The following is a 17,752-nucleotide window of genomic DNA, read 5'->3' as shown; positions in this document are numbered from 1 at the left end:
ACAGGCAGGGGCCAGATCATGCAGGCTTGGGTGTTAGTGGGTATTATTTCAAAACAATGGGAAGCTAGCAGAGGGTGTGAGTCCTGAAGGGCTGGGTTTGGTTAATGTTTTAAAATAATGTGTGGCATATAGAGTTAAGGTGAGCAGGAGTGGGAGCCTGGAGACCAGGTAGGAGTGAAGTAGCTTAGGTGAAAGATGGTGGTGATTTCTGGTGGTGGTAGAGACGGGGAGAAGTGAATGGATTCCACAGCTGTTTTGAAAGGAGAGATGACAGCACCTGCTTTGGGGATGAGATCAAAGATGGTGCCGGGGTTTGGGGCACAATAGATGGTGGCATTCATCAAGATGGGAAAGATGGGAGAGCACATTCTGGAACGGGCAGACTCCAGAGTTTGGTTTTGGCTGTATTCTGTGTGACACCCACATGTAGACATCAAGTAGATGGCTGATGGTACCAGACTGAAACTTAAAAAAAGAGTGAACAAAGACATTTGTAAATGATCAACTTGTAGATGCTATTCACAACCATGGGACTAGGGCTGAGCTCTAGGGACTCTCAACATTTAGAGACTGCATGGAGGAGCAGCCCTGACCTGTGCAGAGCAGCCGTCAGGAAGAAGGAAAGCCAGGAGAGGGTGTGCTCACAGATCCCAATAAGGGAGTGGAGGGGGAGTGTCAACTGCGGCAGATATTGCTGAGAGGACAAGGTGGAGGGGAAGGCGTGGCCACGTAGAGGCCATGGGAGATGGAGACAGGAGATCAGTGAATTGGGTCGGGAGGTGACTGGGAGAAATGGTGCCAGTATACGAGGGAGAGCACAGAGTTGGGGGGCAGCAGCTGGAAGAGGACTCAGGTCATGGCTTTTGGGCATGTTTGTGGATGGGAAATACTCAGGAGGGAATGGGACAGGGGCAGATGGGGCTGAGGAAAGGTCCTGCCCAGCTCCTGCAGAGTGAGGTGCTTCTGCAGAAGCTACCCCTCCAAGCAAGGCCACTCTGTCACCCAGCCTCCTCCCCAGTGCCTCCCCTCCATGGCAGCCAAACCAGCTCCCCAACACCCCCGTTCTTCTGTTCCTCGGGACTCAGCCCTCCTGCCTCAGCATGGCAGCTCAGCCAGCTCGTTTCCCAAATGCTGCCAACAGCACTGTCTACTGGATTTGAGGAAAAAGTGAAACTTCCTGAAGTACACCAAGGCCTTCGTTCTTGGCTTTCGTTCCCTCTTGGTGTCTCACCTCTGTGGCTGAGAATAACGGATTCCCACAACATGGTTTCTCATTTCATTGTCACAACAGCCCTAGGAGCCTCAGGGAGATTAATGAGACGTACAAGTATGAGCTAAGGGTGCTAGTAAGTGGCAGAGCTGGGACCTGAACATAGGTCTGAGCTGCCTGCAGATTCCATTCTCTTAACTACCATGCCATGCTGCCTCCACAGACCCCTTACTCACTTTGGCCAGTCATAGTGAAGGCCATGCCTCCTGTACCCCTAATTCCCACAGGATAGATTTGAAAGGCAGATGTGATTCTTTCCCCATCTTTGTTTCATGTGGGCAATTTCCACGATTACTCTCCAGACAAGCTTAGTATCAGTTCACCAGGCTTCTGTCCTACCCAGGAATGACCCTTTTTGAGCATATCCTCACATCCCTGATGATCTTTTTGCATGCCTCCAGAGACAGAGAGCTCACTACCTCCATGAGCAGCCTGTTCTAGGCAGTAGGATAGCATAGCAATCCAAAGCACGGACCCCAGACCAAGTTGTTGTGGCTAAATCTCAACTCTGCTACCTACTGGTGTCCCGTGCCTCAGTTTCTCATCTGCAACATGGTAATAATAGTCGTACCTACTTCCTAGTGTGACTACGAGGATTAATAAGATGCTACATTTAAGTTGCTTGGTAAGTACATAATAAATTTTAGCTATTAATATCATCATTATTTTTCCTGAGGGAAAGCCACCACTTACCTTACTACAACCTCAACCCATTGGGCCCTTGGAATTCTACCCGCTTCTGTACTCACCTGCAGTTTAATCCTATTGTTCTGCAGGTCTCAATTTTCATTTTCTTCTGATGCAAGGTTTTTTTGTCTTTCGGGTTTTTTTTTTTTTTTTGTAAGCTCAATTAGTTATCATGCAAATATGATTTTCCTAAGATCATGATTTCTCCTTGACAGAGTCACTGGTAGTTTGCCAGGCAAGCTCGACATTGCCAAATACATAACTAGGGTGGGAGAATGACAGCTTAAGGCCTCGCCTTCTACCCTTACAGCCTCTCTTGTTGGCTCCCAGGCTTTTGCACTCCCTGGATTTGGAACCCTGTCAGTGGGCCCCCCATGACTGCATATCTACCACCAGGGGAAGATTATGTCATGATGAAAAGCCCAGATTCTGGAAACAGACAGAGCCAAGCTCAAATCCAGACTCTTCTGCTTACTTGCAATGTGTGATCTTGGCCAAGACACTCAGTGTCTCTGAGCCTCAGTTTCTTCATCAGCAAAAATGAGAGACAAACCTTACCTCATCAGGTGCTATGAGGATTAAGATAATGCATATAAAACACTCAGCACAGTTCCTACCTCAACAAACATTTGCCATGAATACTCTAGGGCTCTGCTGTCTAATAAGGCAGTCACTAGCCACATGTGGCAGTTGAAGCCTTAAACATGGTTAGTCTAAATTGAGATGCGCAGGGTTTCAAAGACTTAATATAAGAAAAGAATGTAAATGGGGTGCCTGGGTGGCTCAGTCGGTTAAGCGGCTGCCTTCGGCTCGGGTCAAGATCCCAGAGTCCTGGGATCAAGCCCTGCATTGGGCTCCAGGCTCAGCTGGGGGCCTGGTTCTCCCTCTCCCTCTGCTTGTGCTGTCAAATAAATCTTTAAAAAAAATGTAAAATACCTTGATAATTTTCATATTATGTTGAAAATGGAAATATTTGGATATATTGCATTAAATAAAATATATTATTATAATTATTTTCTACTGTATTAATTCATCTACTAGAAAATTTGAAATTACATGTGACTCAGTTTTGTGGCTTGCATTATATTTCTTTTGGACAGTACTGTTATAGCAGTATACTGAGTTTTTGGGGAGTGATGGTGGTAGTGCTTGTTTTTTTTCCAGTGGGGGAGAAAAAAATAGTACAAATGGTTTTGGGGTATTTGAATTTTAGTGGCTGTACTTGTCTCTTAGAGATGGTATTTGAGCAGCAAGGGCGCTTTGGAGATTAAGGAGATCTAATCTCCTCTCTGTAAAGATGGGGAAACTGAGGCCTACCCACAGACCCATGGGATATGCCTAGGGCCAGAGAACTAACGGTGACAGAATTCAGATCAGAACCCAGACACCGTACCCATCCCAGCAGGCAGCTTCCTATCAGAATGATGCTGCCACCTAGTGGTCACCCATAAATGAGTGCCCAAAGGACAGTGGCTAGGCTCCCTTAGGAGCAGGACTCTGCTGCCATCTACTTCCCAGTCCTCTGCTGAAGTGAGGACAGGAGGATCCTCCTCCTCCACCTCCTAGCCAGTCGGACTGTGCGGAGCCCCAGCCTGCCAGGGATATGACAGTGCAGTGATTAAGGGCACTATCTGTGGTTACAGACAAGTCCCAGCTTAAATCCCAGCTCTGCCCCTTCTAGCTGTGTCCTTACACAAGTCACTAATCTCTGACCCTTGGTTTCCCTATATGTAAAATGTGGATAATAATAGTACTTACCTCCAAGTGATTAAATGAGGTAGTGCCAATAATCTGAGTCAACAAATACCTACAAACCATCACCACTTATGCACTGTTCCTGGTACTGGGATATAGCAGTGAACCTAAAAAGCCAAGTCCGGTGGTTCTCAAAGTGTGGTCTTTGGACCACTGACAGCAGCAGCACCTAACATCTTGTTAGAAATGCAAAACTTTAGGCCTCCATCCCAGATCTACTGAATCTGATGCATGCTCAAGGTTGAAGACCATTAGACTTAGACATATAGATGTATACATCAGGTAGAGTTGTGCTATGAATATGGCAAATAAATGGTTAAATATTTTGAGAATAATGGCTGGGTGGAGGGGTAGGTGGGGAACATTAATTCATCTATGATGGTCAGGGAGAGTCGGTCTGGATAAGGTGACAGGTTCCAGCAGAGATCTGAAAGCAATTATCTAGAGGAAAGGTTAAAAGGGTATGCCTTTTCCTATTCAAGACACTTCCTATATTTATAAGTCTTGGAGATATAATATAGGGGACTATAGTTATTAATTCCAAAAGATACTTCCTGCAAATTGCATACACAAATTCTGCTTACATCTCATTGCCCACAACTTAGTCATATGGACCACACTTAACTGCCTGAGGAGTCTATTTTTATTTTTTTTAAAGTAGATTCCATGCCCAGCATGGAGTCCAGTGTGGAGTTTGAACTCACAACCCCAAGATCGAGTCAGATGTTTAACCAACTGAGCCACCCAGCTGCCACTGAGGAGTCTTTATTCTGATCAGCCATACATCCAGCTAAAAATTGAGACTCCTTTTTACAATAGAAAATGAAGAAAAAGCATATTGGGAAATGGTCTCTGCCACACTAAGAGATTCTGATGTAACTAACCTTTGAGGGTCTGGTTTATGCTTGTATGCCTCCAGTGATGGGGAGATCCCTATTTCATTAAGCAGCTGTATTCCCTCTTTGAGCCGCTTTTAGAAAACTCTTTGATAACTCAAGTCTACCTCTCCACAACTATCCAATGGCCAAATCCTACCACGTTAGGACTACATGCAACAAGACTGCTTGCCCCTTCCTTGCCAAGACAGAACTGACAAATTGTAAGTCCATTATCCATCTTCTCTTTGGACCACTAAAGGTCAATGGCTTCCCTGAAGCCATGTCTTGGGAAAGGTTTTCCTGATTCTGCATTAAGAGATTGAAAATGACCTTGAAAGTAAACTCCTAGATGACAGGGAGCCACATCATCACTCAGGTCAACGAAGGCTAACTGGAAGGCTAATGCTCTCGCTCAGGCAGAACGGGAAGGGAGCAATGCAGGAATATATTCAGTTCCAATCCCATTGGACTTCTCTGTTTTGTAATTCTTCAGACTTTGTAGTTCAGCAATTCTTTCTTCTGTTGGCTCTCATCTGCCATTGAACCCATCCACTGAGTATTTAATTTCAATAACTATTGTATTTTCTTTGCTTCCTCGTCAAAGCCATCTGATTATGCATATTTTGCCTACTTTTTTTGTTCCATTGTTTCTTTAAACATTTCATTTGAGGTTATATTTTAATTCTAATATTGAGTCTTTGAGGTATATAAAAAACTGTTTCTGATGACTCTCACTTGGTGCCTACTTTCATGCGTTGGTATTTTGGCGGGGAGGTTCCTACTTGGTTGAACTTCATCTGTGGGAAACCAGAGGGCCTCAATTGTGGTTCTTTTTTTTTTTTTTTATAATATTCTTTTTTTTTTAAAGATTTTATTTATTTGAGAGAGAGAATGAGATAGAGAGAGCATGAGAGGGGGAGGGTCAGAGGGAGAAGCAGACTCCCTGCTGAGCAGGGAGCCCGATGCGGGACTCGATCCTGGGACTCCAGGATCATGACCTGAGCTGAAGGCAGTCGCTTAACCAACTGAGCCACCCAGGCGCCCCTCAATTGTGGTTCTTTCCAGAGGATTTGCTTTTGCTTTTGCCAAGAGCCCGGGAACAGTCCTACTTAGGACCATATTGCCAAGAAATCTGAAGACTTCTGGCTAATTATTGTAAAGGTCAAGCCCAGCTCCCTCACCTTGGGACTGATAGAGGTAAAGGCAGAGCCTAAACTAACTTCCTGGCACTGACTTGGTATTTGCCAGGAGGGCTACCCCAACTTTCTTTGCCTACAGCTGTGTTCCCTAACCCATTTCATCTTGATGAACTTTCCCTCTCTCATTTCTTGAATGCCCTTGGGGATTTCCTTAATTTCTTTGAAGCACAGGAACACGTGTTTGTTTTAATTTATCGAGGATCTACCAAGGCTCTTTAAACTATCTAGTTTAGGGGCACCTGGGTGGCTCAGTCAGTTAAGAGTCTGACCCTTGGTTTCGGCTCAGGTCTTCTAAGGATCGTGGGATTGAGCCCTGTGTCAAGCTCCACGCTCAGTGCAAAGTTGGCTTGAGAATCTCTCTGCCGCTCCCCCACTGCTCGCCCATGCACTCTCCCTAAAATAAATCTTCAAAAAATTTATTAAAAAAAATAATAAGCCATCTAGTTTATAGAACCTATTTAGTTTACAGAAGGGGGAAGCCCACTCACCTATTCTTTCAGTGATTCATTAAACAAATCATTATTGAGCCCATACTTTGGAGACTGGACTGAGGGCTGGGGTGGGAAACACTGAACAAGACCCACTTTGCCCTCTCAGAGCTCACAGATTAATAGGGAAAATAGGCTATTAGAATACAGGGGGCAGCGGTGGCACATGGGAAGTAGGGGTGACGCAGGAATTTAGTGAAGCACTTTGAGGGGCACCCAGGAGGGTGACTTTGAGAGGGATGAAGAATTGATTCTAACAGATGAGCAGAAGATAGGTGAAATGGGGGAGAGAAGATGCTGATGGAGCCAAGCTGGGAGGGGACATGAGCAGAAGACTGAAGGCCCAGAGAATTGAAAAGTGAAAGGAAGTAGGTTTGGCTTGGGCAGGAGAGGGTGAAGTGTGTGGCAGGACGAGGTAACAAAACATGTGGTCTAGGGCTAGGCAGGGGCCAGAGGGGAGACAGGGAGGCTTGTTTGGGAGACTTGCGTGGCTCAGGTCAGAGAAAGGAGGCAGGAGGGCAGTAGGGACCATTTCTAGGGGCCTGGTTGGGGTTGCAGCTGTAGCCCCTGGCATCAGGCTCACCTGCCAAGGCTGGGCTCCCATGGTCCGTGTCGCAGGTGGGCAACAGCTCATCCAGTCCTGCCCTGCATGCCTGTGGCCAACAGACTGCTCCGTTCCAACGCAAGCTGTGCAAGTTGGCTCTCCTTGCAAACAAACCTCTGAAAGGAACTGCTTTCAAAGACCTGGCTGATTGCATCCCTGGTTACCAGGAAACAGCAGGACAAGTTGCAAAGTCCCATCACAGGAAATAAAGAATGCTCTAGCAACTGCCAGCATTTTTCCACCAGGATTCCAGCCAGCTGTCATTCATTCCTTGGCATAAGAACTCAACAGGCATTAAGAATAGCAATAGCTTCTTCAAAGCCAGGCAGTGCTGAACACTTTAATCTTATTTCTTATGACACCCTACGAAGCAGCCATTATCACAGGAATTTTCACTCAATGGCTGAGTGCTTATTTGCTTAAAGCTACAGTCTGAAGCTGGGGAACTAGGTATTTTCATCCAGGCCTGTTTACCTGAGGGTCTGTACACATCCTGCCTCAGAAACCAGGCTGACCGTATTTTTTTTTTTTTGCCCTCACATTTCTACTTTGCGTTAATTTTAGATTCACCAAAAAGTTGTGAAAATAATATGGCTTTTCTGTATACCACTCATCCAGCTTTCCCTAAGGTTAACATCTTATACAACCACGAAACTTTAGTCAAGATTAAGAAACTACTGTTGGTACATTACTAATTGAACTTCGGGCCTTTCTCGGATTTTACCAGTTTTCAAACTAACACCCTCCTTCTGGGTCAGGATCCAACGCTGTATCTAAGTTCTGTCTCCATAATCTCCTCTGGTCTTCTGCCCTTGTTTTTCATCACTTTTGATAACTTAAGCACCAGTATTTTGCAGAATGTCCTCTGTGTTATGGGTTTTTAAAGTGTATCACAGAGTTGAAGTGTTCCCGTCGCCTTGAATAACTATAGCTGGCCCTTTAACAACATAGATTTGAACTGTGTGGGTAATTCAATCCATGTGGATTTTTTCGATAAATACAGCAGAGTACTGTAAATGTTTTTTCTCTTCCTTAGAACATTAATACCATCTTCTCTCTAGCTTACTTTATTAACCACCCAACACTGTAGCAGCCACCATCCCTGGGCCTATGCTACTTTCTTGCAGAACACTCTGTACCATCTGGTGCCACTGGGTCCTTGGAGGTGGAGACAAGCTTCTGGAGAGCAAAAACTTTTTTTTTTTTTATCACTGATGAAAATAGGGCTTGGTGTGTATTTGTGGGGTGACCGAATCTCTATGTACTTTATGTACTGATGTGGAACAATCTCCAAGATCTGCCAAGTGAGAACAAGCAAGATGCAGTAGCGTGTGCTCCCAATTTTGCACAGAAGGTGTGGGGGGCGAGTATACACCCACATGTGTTTATATATGGCTCAAGTCTGAAAGGCTCCTCTTCTGCTCAGACTACACTTGGCTCAACAGCTTCCACTCTGCTCCGGCTCTTTTAATAAGATTTAGTCCGTTTTTGGAACGAACATCTCCGCTTTCAAAACAAGGTCTCCGAGGCCTTGGTGGGCTTTAGCTGATGGCCACAACAAGCAGTGTGGAAAAGCCCCAACCGCAGCACAGGCACCTCACCTCTCCTGAGGCTACTCCTCCCAGGAAGTCACTTCACAGAACACAGGCTCACCCCATCGCATGTCAGGGGCCCAACCAATCCCTCCTGTGTTCCTGCTTGCCAAGTTACCTACGTCCTCTGAAGTAAAAGATCTACTAAATGCCTCCTGCTTTGTCCTGCACCTGTGACTGCGAGTCAGTCTCATGCCCTGGTCAAATTTCTAGGAGGAAAGAATCAAATATCCCTGAAGGAGAGAAGACTAGAGTCGAAATAGCTCACACAAAGGCAATTTATTAACAGAAAACAGTAATTTGAGGAATCCTGTTCACAGACGGCGACCACGGCGACCCCCCTTCCTGCGGGTGCTATCGGAGGGGATGGGGGTGACATCCTCTGTGGGGAGGAAGAGAAAACATCATTGCCTAGAGATGGATGGGAAAGAGTCCAGGCCTCCCTAGACCAGTGGTCTAACAGACCAGCAGTGAATCCCGCTGCTCCCCACGTGAATCCTCAGTATATAACACATGGACATGGACTGCCCCATCTGCTGCTTCCTCAAAATTTCTGATGTGGTCTCAACTCACTTTTCTGAAGGGGAAACTGAGGGTCAGAAAAGGCACTCAACTTACAATGTCAGAAGGAGGTGAAATAATCAGGTTTCTGACACCCAGCTCAGGGACTCTCTAGTGGAAAGATTCTTCTAAACAGGGGCAACTAAAAACTACCTCCTTTCCAAAACGTAATAGGCTGAACCATTAACTAGACCGATCAGTATATGATGCTACCTTGTGTACAGAAAACAGGGAAGGGCTAACACCTTCTTAAGAGCTCTAAGAGGCCAGGAGATCACAGGCGTGAGGGGCCAGGCACCACACAGATGTAGGTGACTCGCTGTGATTCTCAACCATGGGAGGTGCTGCTCCCTGCACTCATTTTCCACTGTTAAAATGATTGGCATGCTCTAATACTTTGTAGGGAAGAACCAAGGATATGGAGGGTCTTAACAATTCAGGGGACAGACCACATAAAATGCCAACTCCCGTGAGAAACACTGAAAGAGACATTTCATCTCCCATCAGTTCCACCAGCCAGTCTCAAGCCCTGCACACCAGGCAGTGTGGGGCACAGAGGTTCAGGAATCAAACTGTGCTGTCAACATTCACATCAAGGTGATAGGGGTGCTCAGGGAGGAAATTCTGTCATATGGTGGGCCTCTTGCAACTCCATTAACTGTGGCACCCTAACTGCCAATAGACCCCAAACCAGGCACTGCATCCCACTGGGTACAACACAAACTTTCTGGGGTCAATGCTTCAAAGCAAATCCAAGTGCTAGCTAGAGGGAGGCACTTACCAATCCGCCCGATCTTCATTCCTGAGCGGGCAAGGGCTCTGAGGGCTGACTGGGCCCCAGGTCCAGGGGTCTTGGTTCTAGGGAAATGAGGATCTACATGAAGAAAAGCTCTGTCCAACTCATTAGGGGTTCCTTCTAGATCCCACAACCCTCTAGTTCAGGAATCTGCAACTTTTCGTAAAGGGCCAAACAATAAATATTTAAGGCTTAGTGGGCCACGTATGGTTTTTGTTGCATACTTTCTGGCCCATGCGTCAGAGTTTGTGCTCTGCTCTGCCTGCAGCCCTCTTAAGGAACTGTCTTTCTTGCCAAAGGCTGTAATTTTTTTTTTTGGCAATCCATTTCCAGCTGCTTCCCCCACCCAAAACCAAAACACTAGCATCTCTCCAGAGGACCACTTTCTCTGGTCTGCTGCCCACACAGCATTTTTTTTTTTTTTTTTAATGTAAGCTCTATGCCCACAGTAGGCCTGAACTCATGACCCAGAGGTCAAGAGTTTCATGCTCTATCAACTGAGCCAGCCAGGTACCCTGAAGCAGGAGTCATCTTTAAAAAAAAAAAAACAAAAAAACCCCTAGGGGCGCCTGGGTGGCTCAGTCGTTAAGCGTCTGCCTTCAGCTCAGGTCATGGTCCCAGGGTCCTGGGATCAAGCCCCACACTGGGCTCCCTGCTCAGTGGGAAGCCTGCTTCTCCCTCTCCCACTCCCCCTGCTTGTGCTCCTGCTCTCGCTGTCAAATAAATAAACAAAATCTTTAAAATAAAGAAAAATCCCCAATCTCTGGAGCACCTGGGTGGCTCGGGCACTTAAGGGTCCAACTCAATGTCAACTCAGATCACAATCTCAGGGTCGCGCTGAGCAATGGAGTCTGCTTAAGATTCTCTCTCCCTCTGTACCGCACCCCGCCCACACATATTCTCTCTCACAAAAACAAGACTCCAATCTCATCAGGTCATTACTATTAAAAAGTTCTTATGCCCCCCCCCCACCCTCTTTGGCTAAAGTCCAAATCCTTACTGCTTCCTTTAAGACCTAGCAGGAACTTGCTCCTATCTCTCTGATCATACCTCATGCAACTCTTTCCCATAGATGTATCAAGTTCATTCCCACTCAAGACCTTTTCCCTGCAGTTGTATCTGGCTGGAATATTCTCTCCCTGCCCTTCCTTCACTGGACCAACTCCTGGCACAACATTTAGGTCTTAGCTGACATTACACTTTATCATTAACTCCCAACCCTCACACCGTACGTCTTACTTCCCAGCACTTGCCACAAATGGAAGGCACATGTTCCCCTAGTCAGGCTGTTTAAAGTCGGCCTCTTCTACCTACACAGGAAGAGTAGAGGCTTTGACTACCCTTTTCGGTCATCCTTTTCTAGTACCTAGAACACAATACCTGGTATGCAGCTGAGTGCTCAATAAACAGTAAGTTGGGGGGTGGGAGGAGTAGAAGCAGTGGTGCAGCAACCAACTACTAAATACGAACACACTTATGATGTCTTGTGCAAAGGTACAAGAGAAAAACCAAGCCTCAAATCCGGTGCTCTGGCACCCAGGCCCAGAGATCTCACCACCCAGCCCCTGCCTTATGTACCTATTTCCTCCTGTGGCTCGTAGTTTGATGTGGAGGGCAGTGATGCCCAGCTCCTTGCACCTCTGGGCTACATCCTGGGCAGCCAACATGGCAGCATAGGGAGAAGACTCATCTCGGTCAGCCTTCACCTTCATTCCACCAGTCACGCGGCAGATGGTTTCCCTGGGAACAAAAGCTCAGTCATTTCTCTCATCCATCAAGAATTCTGAGTGCTTATCACATCCCTACTGAGTAAAGACTGCCAGAGTTCAGGTATGGCAGAGGATGAAGGTTAACTTGAATATGCATCCTCCTTTCTAACAAGACTATGGCCATGGGTTCTGCCCTGATGGGGTTCAAAGACCCAAAATAAACGAACAGTTATTAACAACATAAATTTACTTTTGCATTTAATCCTCCCAATTGCTCCATGAGCTCTCACCTTATATGAGAAAACCAAAGCTTAGTATTTGAGTGACTTCACGTGTCATAAAAACTTGCTAATAGCAGCCAGAATCTGTACATAGAGTGGACTTCTGTCCACCCCTGCTCCTACAAAGTACCAAGAGATTGAGGATTCAAGGACTACACTTTAAGGTCATTAAGGGCAGAAGACGTGTCTCTTTCTTTCTCGTAACCCAAGTATCTGGGAAATCACAGTATTTGTGGCCAAACAGCCAAATGCATTTCCTTATCTGAACATTCTTTTAAATTCTTTCACGAGAACCCCTTAACCTGCCAACCAGTTTCAGGGGCATTTCTTCCCCTAGACCCTTGCCAGTTTGGTCTGTGCCTTTTCACCCAGGTACTCACTTGCCAGAAAGATCGGTGACATGGACAAAAGTGTCATTGAAGGATGCAAAGATATGGCAGACACCAAACACATTTTCTCCTTCAGCTACCTGAGGTCCAAGGCTGATGACCTGTTCTTCCTTCTTTTCCTTCCCCTTGCGAGGTGCCATTTCTGAAAGAAGGAAAAAAATCCAACATTAGCAATGGACAAGGTTTCCACAACACTTTCTTCCTGGCTATTGAAGGAAATCTCCCAAGTTTTGCTCCTCTGTGTCCTGCTTCCCTCCACCCTAGTCTGTGAAACCTCATTTCTGCCTAAAACTCATTTCTCCCTGCATTTAGGGGCTTTTAACTTATGGCTAAAGAAAGCAAAGTACCTTGAGATAACCTTTCTCCTGAATCTACCAAAAGCACAGCTCGTAGCACTTATAGGAAAGGAGCCTAGAGTTCTAAGCAGATCATAAGTATCCCTCAATTTTTTACCAAGTGGGCCTCAAAAACTGGCTTAGGTCTCTGGAGACCTCCAAGTTCAACTGACAGCTCTACAAACCCAGGCAAATCCATTATCCCTGAGCCTTACTGCCTCCAATATATATCCTGAGAAACTTTTGATGATTTGTTTAGGGTGACATAGCAAGTCAGTTGAAGAGCAGAAATGAAAACCAGGTTAAGAGATTCCTGGTCTACGAATCACAATACTTCCAATGCCAGGAGTGTTTCTGGTTTCCTGGCCCCCAAGTACCACGTACAGGTTAGGCTCAAAGACGACTTTAAGACCACATCCAAAAAGGTTAGTACAAAGCCAAGGCCAATAACCTACCCATGAATTGGTGACACCTGAAGACCCTTTATGGAAGGCACCTGCTGCCTGAACTCTGCACCAATTCCTTGGCTTAGAATTCAAGGGTCCCTTACCCACATACCCTCTAGCTTCATCTACTATATCCTGTGCTCTACGAGATCCCTCCAAAAGCCAGTTTAAATGCTATCTCTTATTCTCTGACAACTGATCTCTTGCTGTCCTTCCACAACTGATTAAAACCAAATTCTTAAACTTTTACTAGAATCAAGCATTAAAGGCAGTAAAACTTATCTTCTTAAAAGGCTAAAAGAAAAGCCCCATCCCCAAAATTCAATGTTAGTGAAACCAGGTAACTGTAATCTGACATGGCATGTAATGGAATTAAACTGTCACAGACCGTAGGGGAGGGAGACGCTAACAGGAGGAAAGCAGGTGAGGATAGTAATACGAAGGCTAAGAGAGGACCTACTTTCTGACCAAAGCCCCAGGCCTCCTGAGACTCAAAAATCAGAACAATTTCCTAACACTTTCAGAAGACACTAGAAATAAGCAGGGCTCAGATGACTTAGGCTGTCCCCTTCCAGGTGAAGACAAACACAGCCTTGCCTAGGTTTGTAAAGACAGTGGCAAAACCAAACCTACAAACCAGTGTCCCAACCCCCAGTCCAGCACTCTCTACCCTGTATCAAGATGCCTCTATTCCACGAATAACCACAATTCCAGACCTGGAGAAGTTCACGTCTCCTGCGTTCCTGGATCTCCCCAGTGCCTTCCTTATATAAGGTCTAGTGAGTGATCACAGTAAGCACTACAAGTGTAGGCCTTGGGTGTACAAAGTTAACTACTCCTACGCTTTAATTAGATCCAACAGAGTAAGAATTGCAAGGAAGGTGCCAAGGGAGCTCACAGGAAGAGAAGCTTTTAAGTTCTGCCTGGAGAAGCCCAGAAAGACTCCAGCAGATGTGAAGTAAGGAAGCATGAATACAAATGCCTGCAGTGGCCACTCAACAAATGCCCATGTGCAGTTTCCCCACCCCGTGTCGCCCTTAAGTGGTGATGACAATGGTCCTTGGAGAATAAATTACAAACGCACAGCAGGTGCTCAGCAAACACTGATGCACATTCCCTAAGCCCCGACTTCTGGCTTCGTGCGGCGCGCCCTAAGCGTCCAGTACTTGCAACGTGCCAGACTTAGCAATCACCCAGACTTAGGGAGCACCCAACACAGGGCCGTTTCTCCTGATTCCCTCCTTGAATCCTCACTACAACTCTATGGGGTCGGGGCGACAGTTAATCCTATTTCCCAAACAAGGACACGAACTAGGGATTAGGGACCGGGCCTGCGACCGCCCAAGAGGTTGGCGGAGTAAAGGTGAGAGGCCATTACTGACTAGGGTCCCCGCTCCTTCTCAACCACGCTGTGCGGCCCCTTACACGTAGCGGTGGCGGCAGCGCGGAGCCCGGGCCTTCAGGGCTGTAGCCGCACTCACCCCTACTTCACAAGCTCCTCCTCGAGAGAAGACCGCCACCTTCCGAGACAAGGCGCGACCCTGAGTCTGGGGTCGGCCGGCCGCGCCCGTCTCGCCCGCACCTGGCTCAGCTTCCACGGAAACACCCCAGGCCCGCGACCCCGGCCCCGGTGAGTGCCCCCTGTCCCAGGATGCCACTCGATTGTCCTCGCCCAGGCCTCCTACCTGCGCGTCTTCTCCAGACTCCGCTACCGGAAAGAGAGAGTGGGAGCGGGCGGGGCGACGGGTCACGTCCGCGTCCCCGGAAGTGTACGCCTGAGGTCACGGAACGAGGCCGGCTCCCGGAAGATGCCGGCTTTAACGTTTCTAGGGAGTTGAAGACTCGCCCTCGTAAGGGCGCTTTGCTTAAAAGAGTACCAAAGAAGGCAAGGGGCAGGGTGTCGCTGCGAGCGGGTCTACCTCTGAGACTGCACGAAGCAGCTACATCTGAGTGAGGCGGGCCAGTGTGCAAAGATGGCGGGGCGCCGCGACTGGACGGACTTCCTGTATCCTGACCCCGGGCCTGGTCAGCCCGGAGGCGGCAGCGCTCCTCATGGCTCGGAGGGCAATAACAACAACAGCCGCGATCACTCTTTATGTGGTCTACTATGTACTGGGCAAAATAAGAACAAATTATTCAATATCTGTTATACACTAGCTTGGGCCGAGCAATTTATATGGATTGTTTCATTTGATCCTTACAAGATTATCAAATAGATAACTGTTTTCATTTCCCTTTTTACAGATAAGGCATGTTAACTGAATCACTCATTTGTGTGATTTGGAATTCTGACTTCAAAGCCTATATGTTTAACAGCCACTTCCATATATCCCTCCAATATTGAAGGATCTTGAAGGGTTGGGATAATGTATAGATGGAAATATGGGGAAGGGCCGAGAAGTAGGTCGTGTGTGTTTGTGTGTGTGTATGAATGTGTGTGTGTGTGTATATATATATATATAAATATATATATATATGTATAAGTGTATATATACATACATACATTTATATATAAAGCCCATGTAATGGATTGTATATATTGCATATATATATGAACGTTTTTGAACAAAATGATTGATTATACAGAGTAACATAGAGCCCTTTCTTTTCTAGAATTGGTGCCACTGAATAGCTTTAAGCTCAATTTAGGGAAGAACTTTTTAAAAAAGTGGTGCTTCTTTTTCCCTTTACAAAAGTAATTAATTACAGAAAACCCATAAAATAGAAACAGTCAGAAAGGAGAACAAAAGAGAAAAAAGAAATGACAGTCTTACCCCCACAATTAACACCTTGGTGTATGTCCTTTCCAAACATGATCTATGCAAATACATAAAGAAGAGGCACATCCTCTTTTTTAAAAGAGAATAACCTTACAGTATCTTTCCTTGATGGTTTAAAAAAAATCCGTGCTCAATATAAACAATCTTCACAATAAAGAAGAGCATGGACAAAAAAGTAAAAATTGTCTCTACATACTTTCTTCTAATGATACCGCCATTATCAAATTATTATCAAGGTGGAGCATCATTCTAGAAATAACTTTCTATTATCTATGCCAATATTTTTATTATATAATACATAGTTTTAGGTAAATGAAATTGTATTCTGTATGTCATTTGGTAACTTTCTTTTACTCAACGTTGTGGACATCTTCCCATGACAACTAATAGAGATCTTCAACATTTCTTTACAATATTTTATTTTATTTTTTAAAAAGATTTTATTTATTTGACAGAGAGAGGGAGAGAGGGAGAGAGAGCACAAGCAGGGGGAGCAGCAGAGGGAGAGGGAGAAACAGGCTCTCTGCTGAGCAGGGAGCCCGATGCAGGGCTGGATCCTAGGACCCTGGGATCATGACCTGAGCGGAAGGCAGACACTTAACCGACTGAGCCACCTAGGTGCCCCGCTCTGCAAATATTTTAAATTTTATTTGCTATTTTGAATATTAAATGCATTCACAAAAATTAAAACTACAAACAGATATAAATAAGTATGCACAAAAAAAAGTCCTCCTCTCAATTCTGACTCCAGCAACCCAATCCTCTTCCTTGCAAACAGCCAGGAATAGTTGTATTGTATCATTTTTAACTACTGTATGATATTCCTTTGTATAGCTCACCCATTATTTATTTAGCCAGTTCTCTATTGTTGGGAACAGAATTTGTAAATGTAGACAAAACTGTCAAGAACACACTTGTGCTATTTTTTCCTCAGGGTAGATTGCCAGAAGTCAAAAAGAATATATATTTGAAATTTTGATACATATTGCTAAATTGCCCCTCAGAAAGTTCTTATCAGTTTCCACTTTTGCTTAACTGAGAAACTAAATATGTCTCCTTGTATTGTATTTCTTCCATGGTTAGTAAGGTGAGATGTCTCTTTATGGATTATTTTGAGCATTTGCATAATTTATGTGAATTGTCTGTTTATAGTCCTGAAAAGGGAGGGCTTTTTATTCTCTAGTAGTGAGTTCCTCAATAGAAGAGGTATGATAGCAACCCTCAGGTTGCTGGAGGGGTGGAGTGTGGGGGGATGGGGTAACTAGGTGATGGGCATTAAGGAAGGCATGTGATGTAATGAGTATAAGACTGATGAGTCACTGACCTCTACCTCTGAAGCCAATAATAAGTTATATGTTAATTAATTGAATTTAAATTAAAAAAAGACGTTTTCTTTCTCTTTATGAATTTCAAAATTATTTGCATAGAATATTTTACAGTATTGTATTAAATTATTTTAACATCTATATTTGTAGTTATGTATCTCAGTAAATGTTTGCATATTTTACCTCAAAAAAAAAAAAAAAGAAGAAGAGATATGACAGTAGAGACTGGAGCATTGTGGAGTGAGTTCTTGCTTTGGGTAAGAATTTTATTAAACACACAGATCTCCGTGAGGGAGAACTTCATGAAGGAAGCATGGCTTGATCTTACAGCTGAAGATAGTCCATACAGTCACCACAGAACATATTTTTTTAGGGGCACCTGGCTGGCTCAGTCAGCAGAGCATGTGACTCTTGATCTCGGGGTCATGAGTTCTAGCCCCACGTTGGGCATAGAGCTTACTTAAAAAAATAAAATAAGACAAATATTTTAAAAAGAACATTTTTTTTTAACAGGGAAGTCTCACCTTCATACCAGAAATCAGCAAAGTCACTGCTTTCAAACTCCAATTCAATTATTTAATCAACATATTTATTATTTCTACAAATAGTTATTAGTTGTGAGTCCTTGGGCAAAAATTGTAACCTCTCTGCACTGTA

General features: G+C 45.1%; 1 protein-coding gene across 2 annotated transcripts; it reads right to left on the bottom strand.

The window, feature by feature from the left end:
- Nucleotides 1-8,733: 8,733 nt before the first annotated feature.
- On the bottom strand, nt 8,734-14,955 carry RPS14 (ribosomal protein S14). Of its 2 annotated transcripts, none has more exons than XM_021697096.1 (5): nt 14,676-14,955; nt 12,201-12,351; nt 11,409-11,570; nt 9,816-9,892; nt 8,734-8,855 (listed from the first exon to the last, which is right to left on the bottom strand). In XM_021697096.1, exons 2-5 carry the CDS (start codon nt 12,347-12,349, stop codon nt 8,788-8,790), a joined length of 456 nt encoding a protein of 151 aa, XP_021552771.1. In that variant the 5' UTR covers nt 12,350-12,351; nt 14,676-14,955; the 3' UTR covers nt 8,734-8,787. The 2 variants fall into 2 exon arrangements, with proteins under 2 accessions (XP_021552771.1, XP_044772835.1); XM_044916900.1 differs by having other exon boundaries at nt 14,472-14,676.
- Nucleotides 14,956-17,752: the final 2,797 nt, after the last annotated feature.

This window comes from Neomonachus schauinslandi, chromosome 7 (genome assembly GCF_002201575.2).
Source record: "Neomonachus schauinslandi chromosome 7, ASM220157v2, whole genome shotgun sequence".
Lineage (NCBI taxonomy): Eukaryota > Metazoa > Chordata > Mammalia > Carnivora > Phocidae > Neomonachus > Neomonachus schauinslandi.
The sequence above is the reverse complement of the archived record's forward strand: the minus strand, read 5'-3'. Positions and strand labels throughout refer to the sequence as shown.

What these genes read in the sequence shown, in the direction of transcription:
- RPS14 (XM_021697096.1), bottom strand. Translation starts at nt 12,349, where the DNA reads ATGGCACCTCGCAAGGGGAAGGAAAAGAAGGAAGAACAGGTCATCAGC. An exon ending in GTCACCGATCTTTCTGGCAA is followed by an intron (nt 11,571 to 12,200) that starts GTGAGTACCTGG and finishes TTTTGTTCCCAG; the next exon opens with GGAAACCATCTGCCGCGTGA. An exon ending in CGAGCCACAGGAGGAAATAG is followed by an intron (nt 9,893 to 11,408) that starts GTACATAAGGCA and finishes TCATTTCCCTAG; the next exon opens with AACCAAGACCCCTGGACCTG.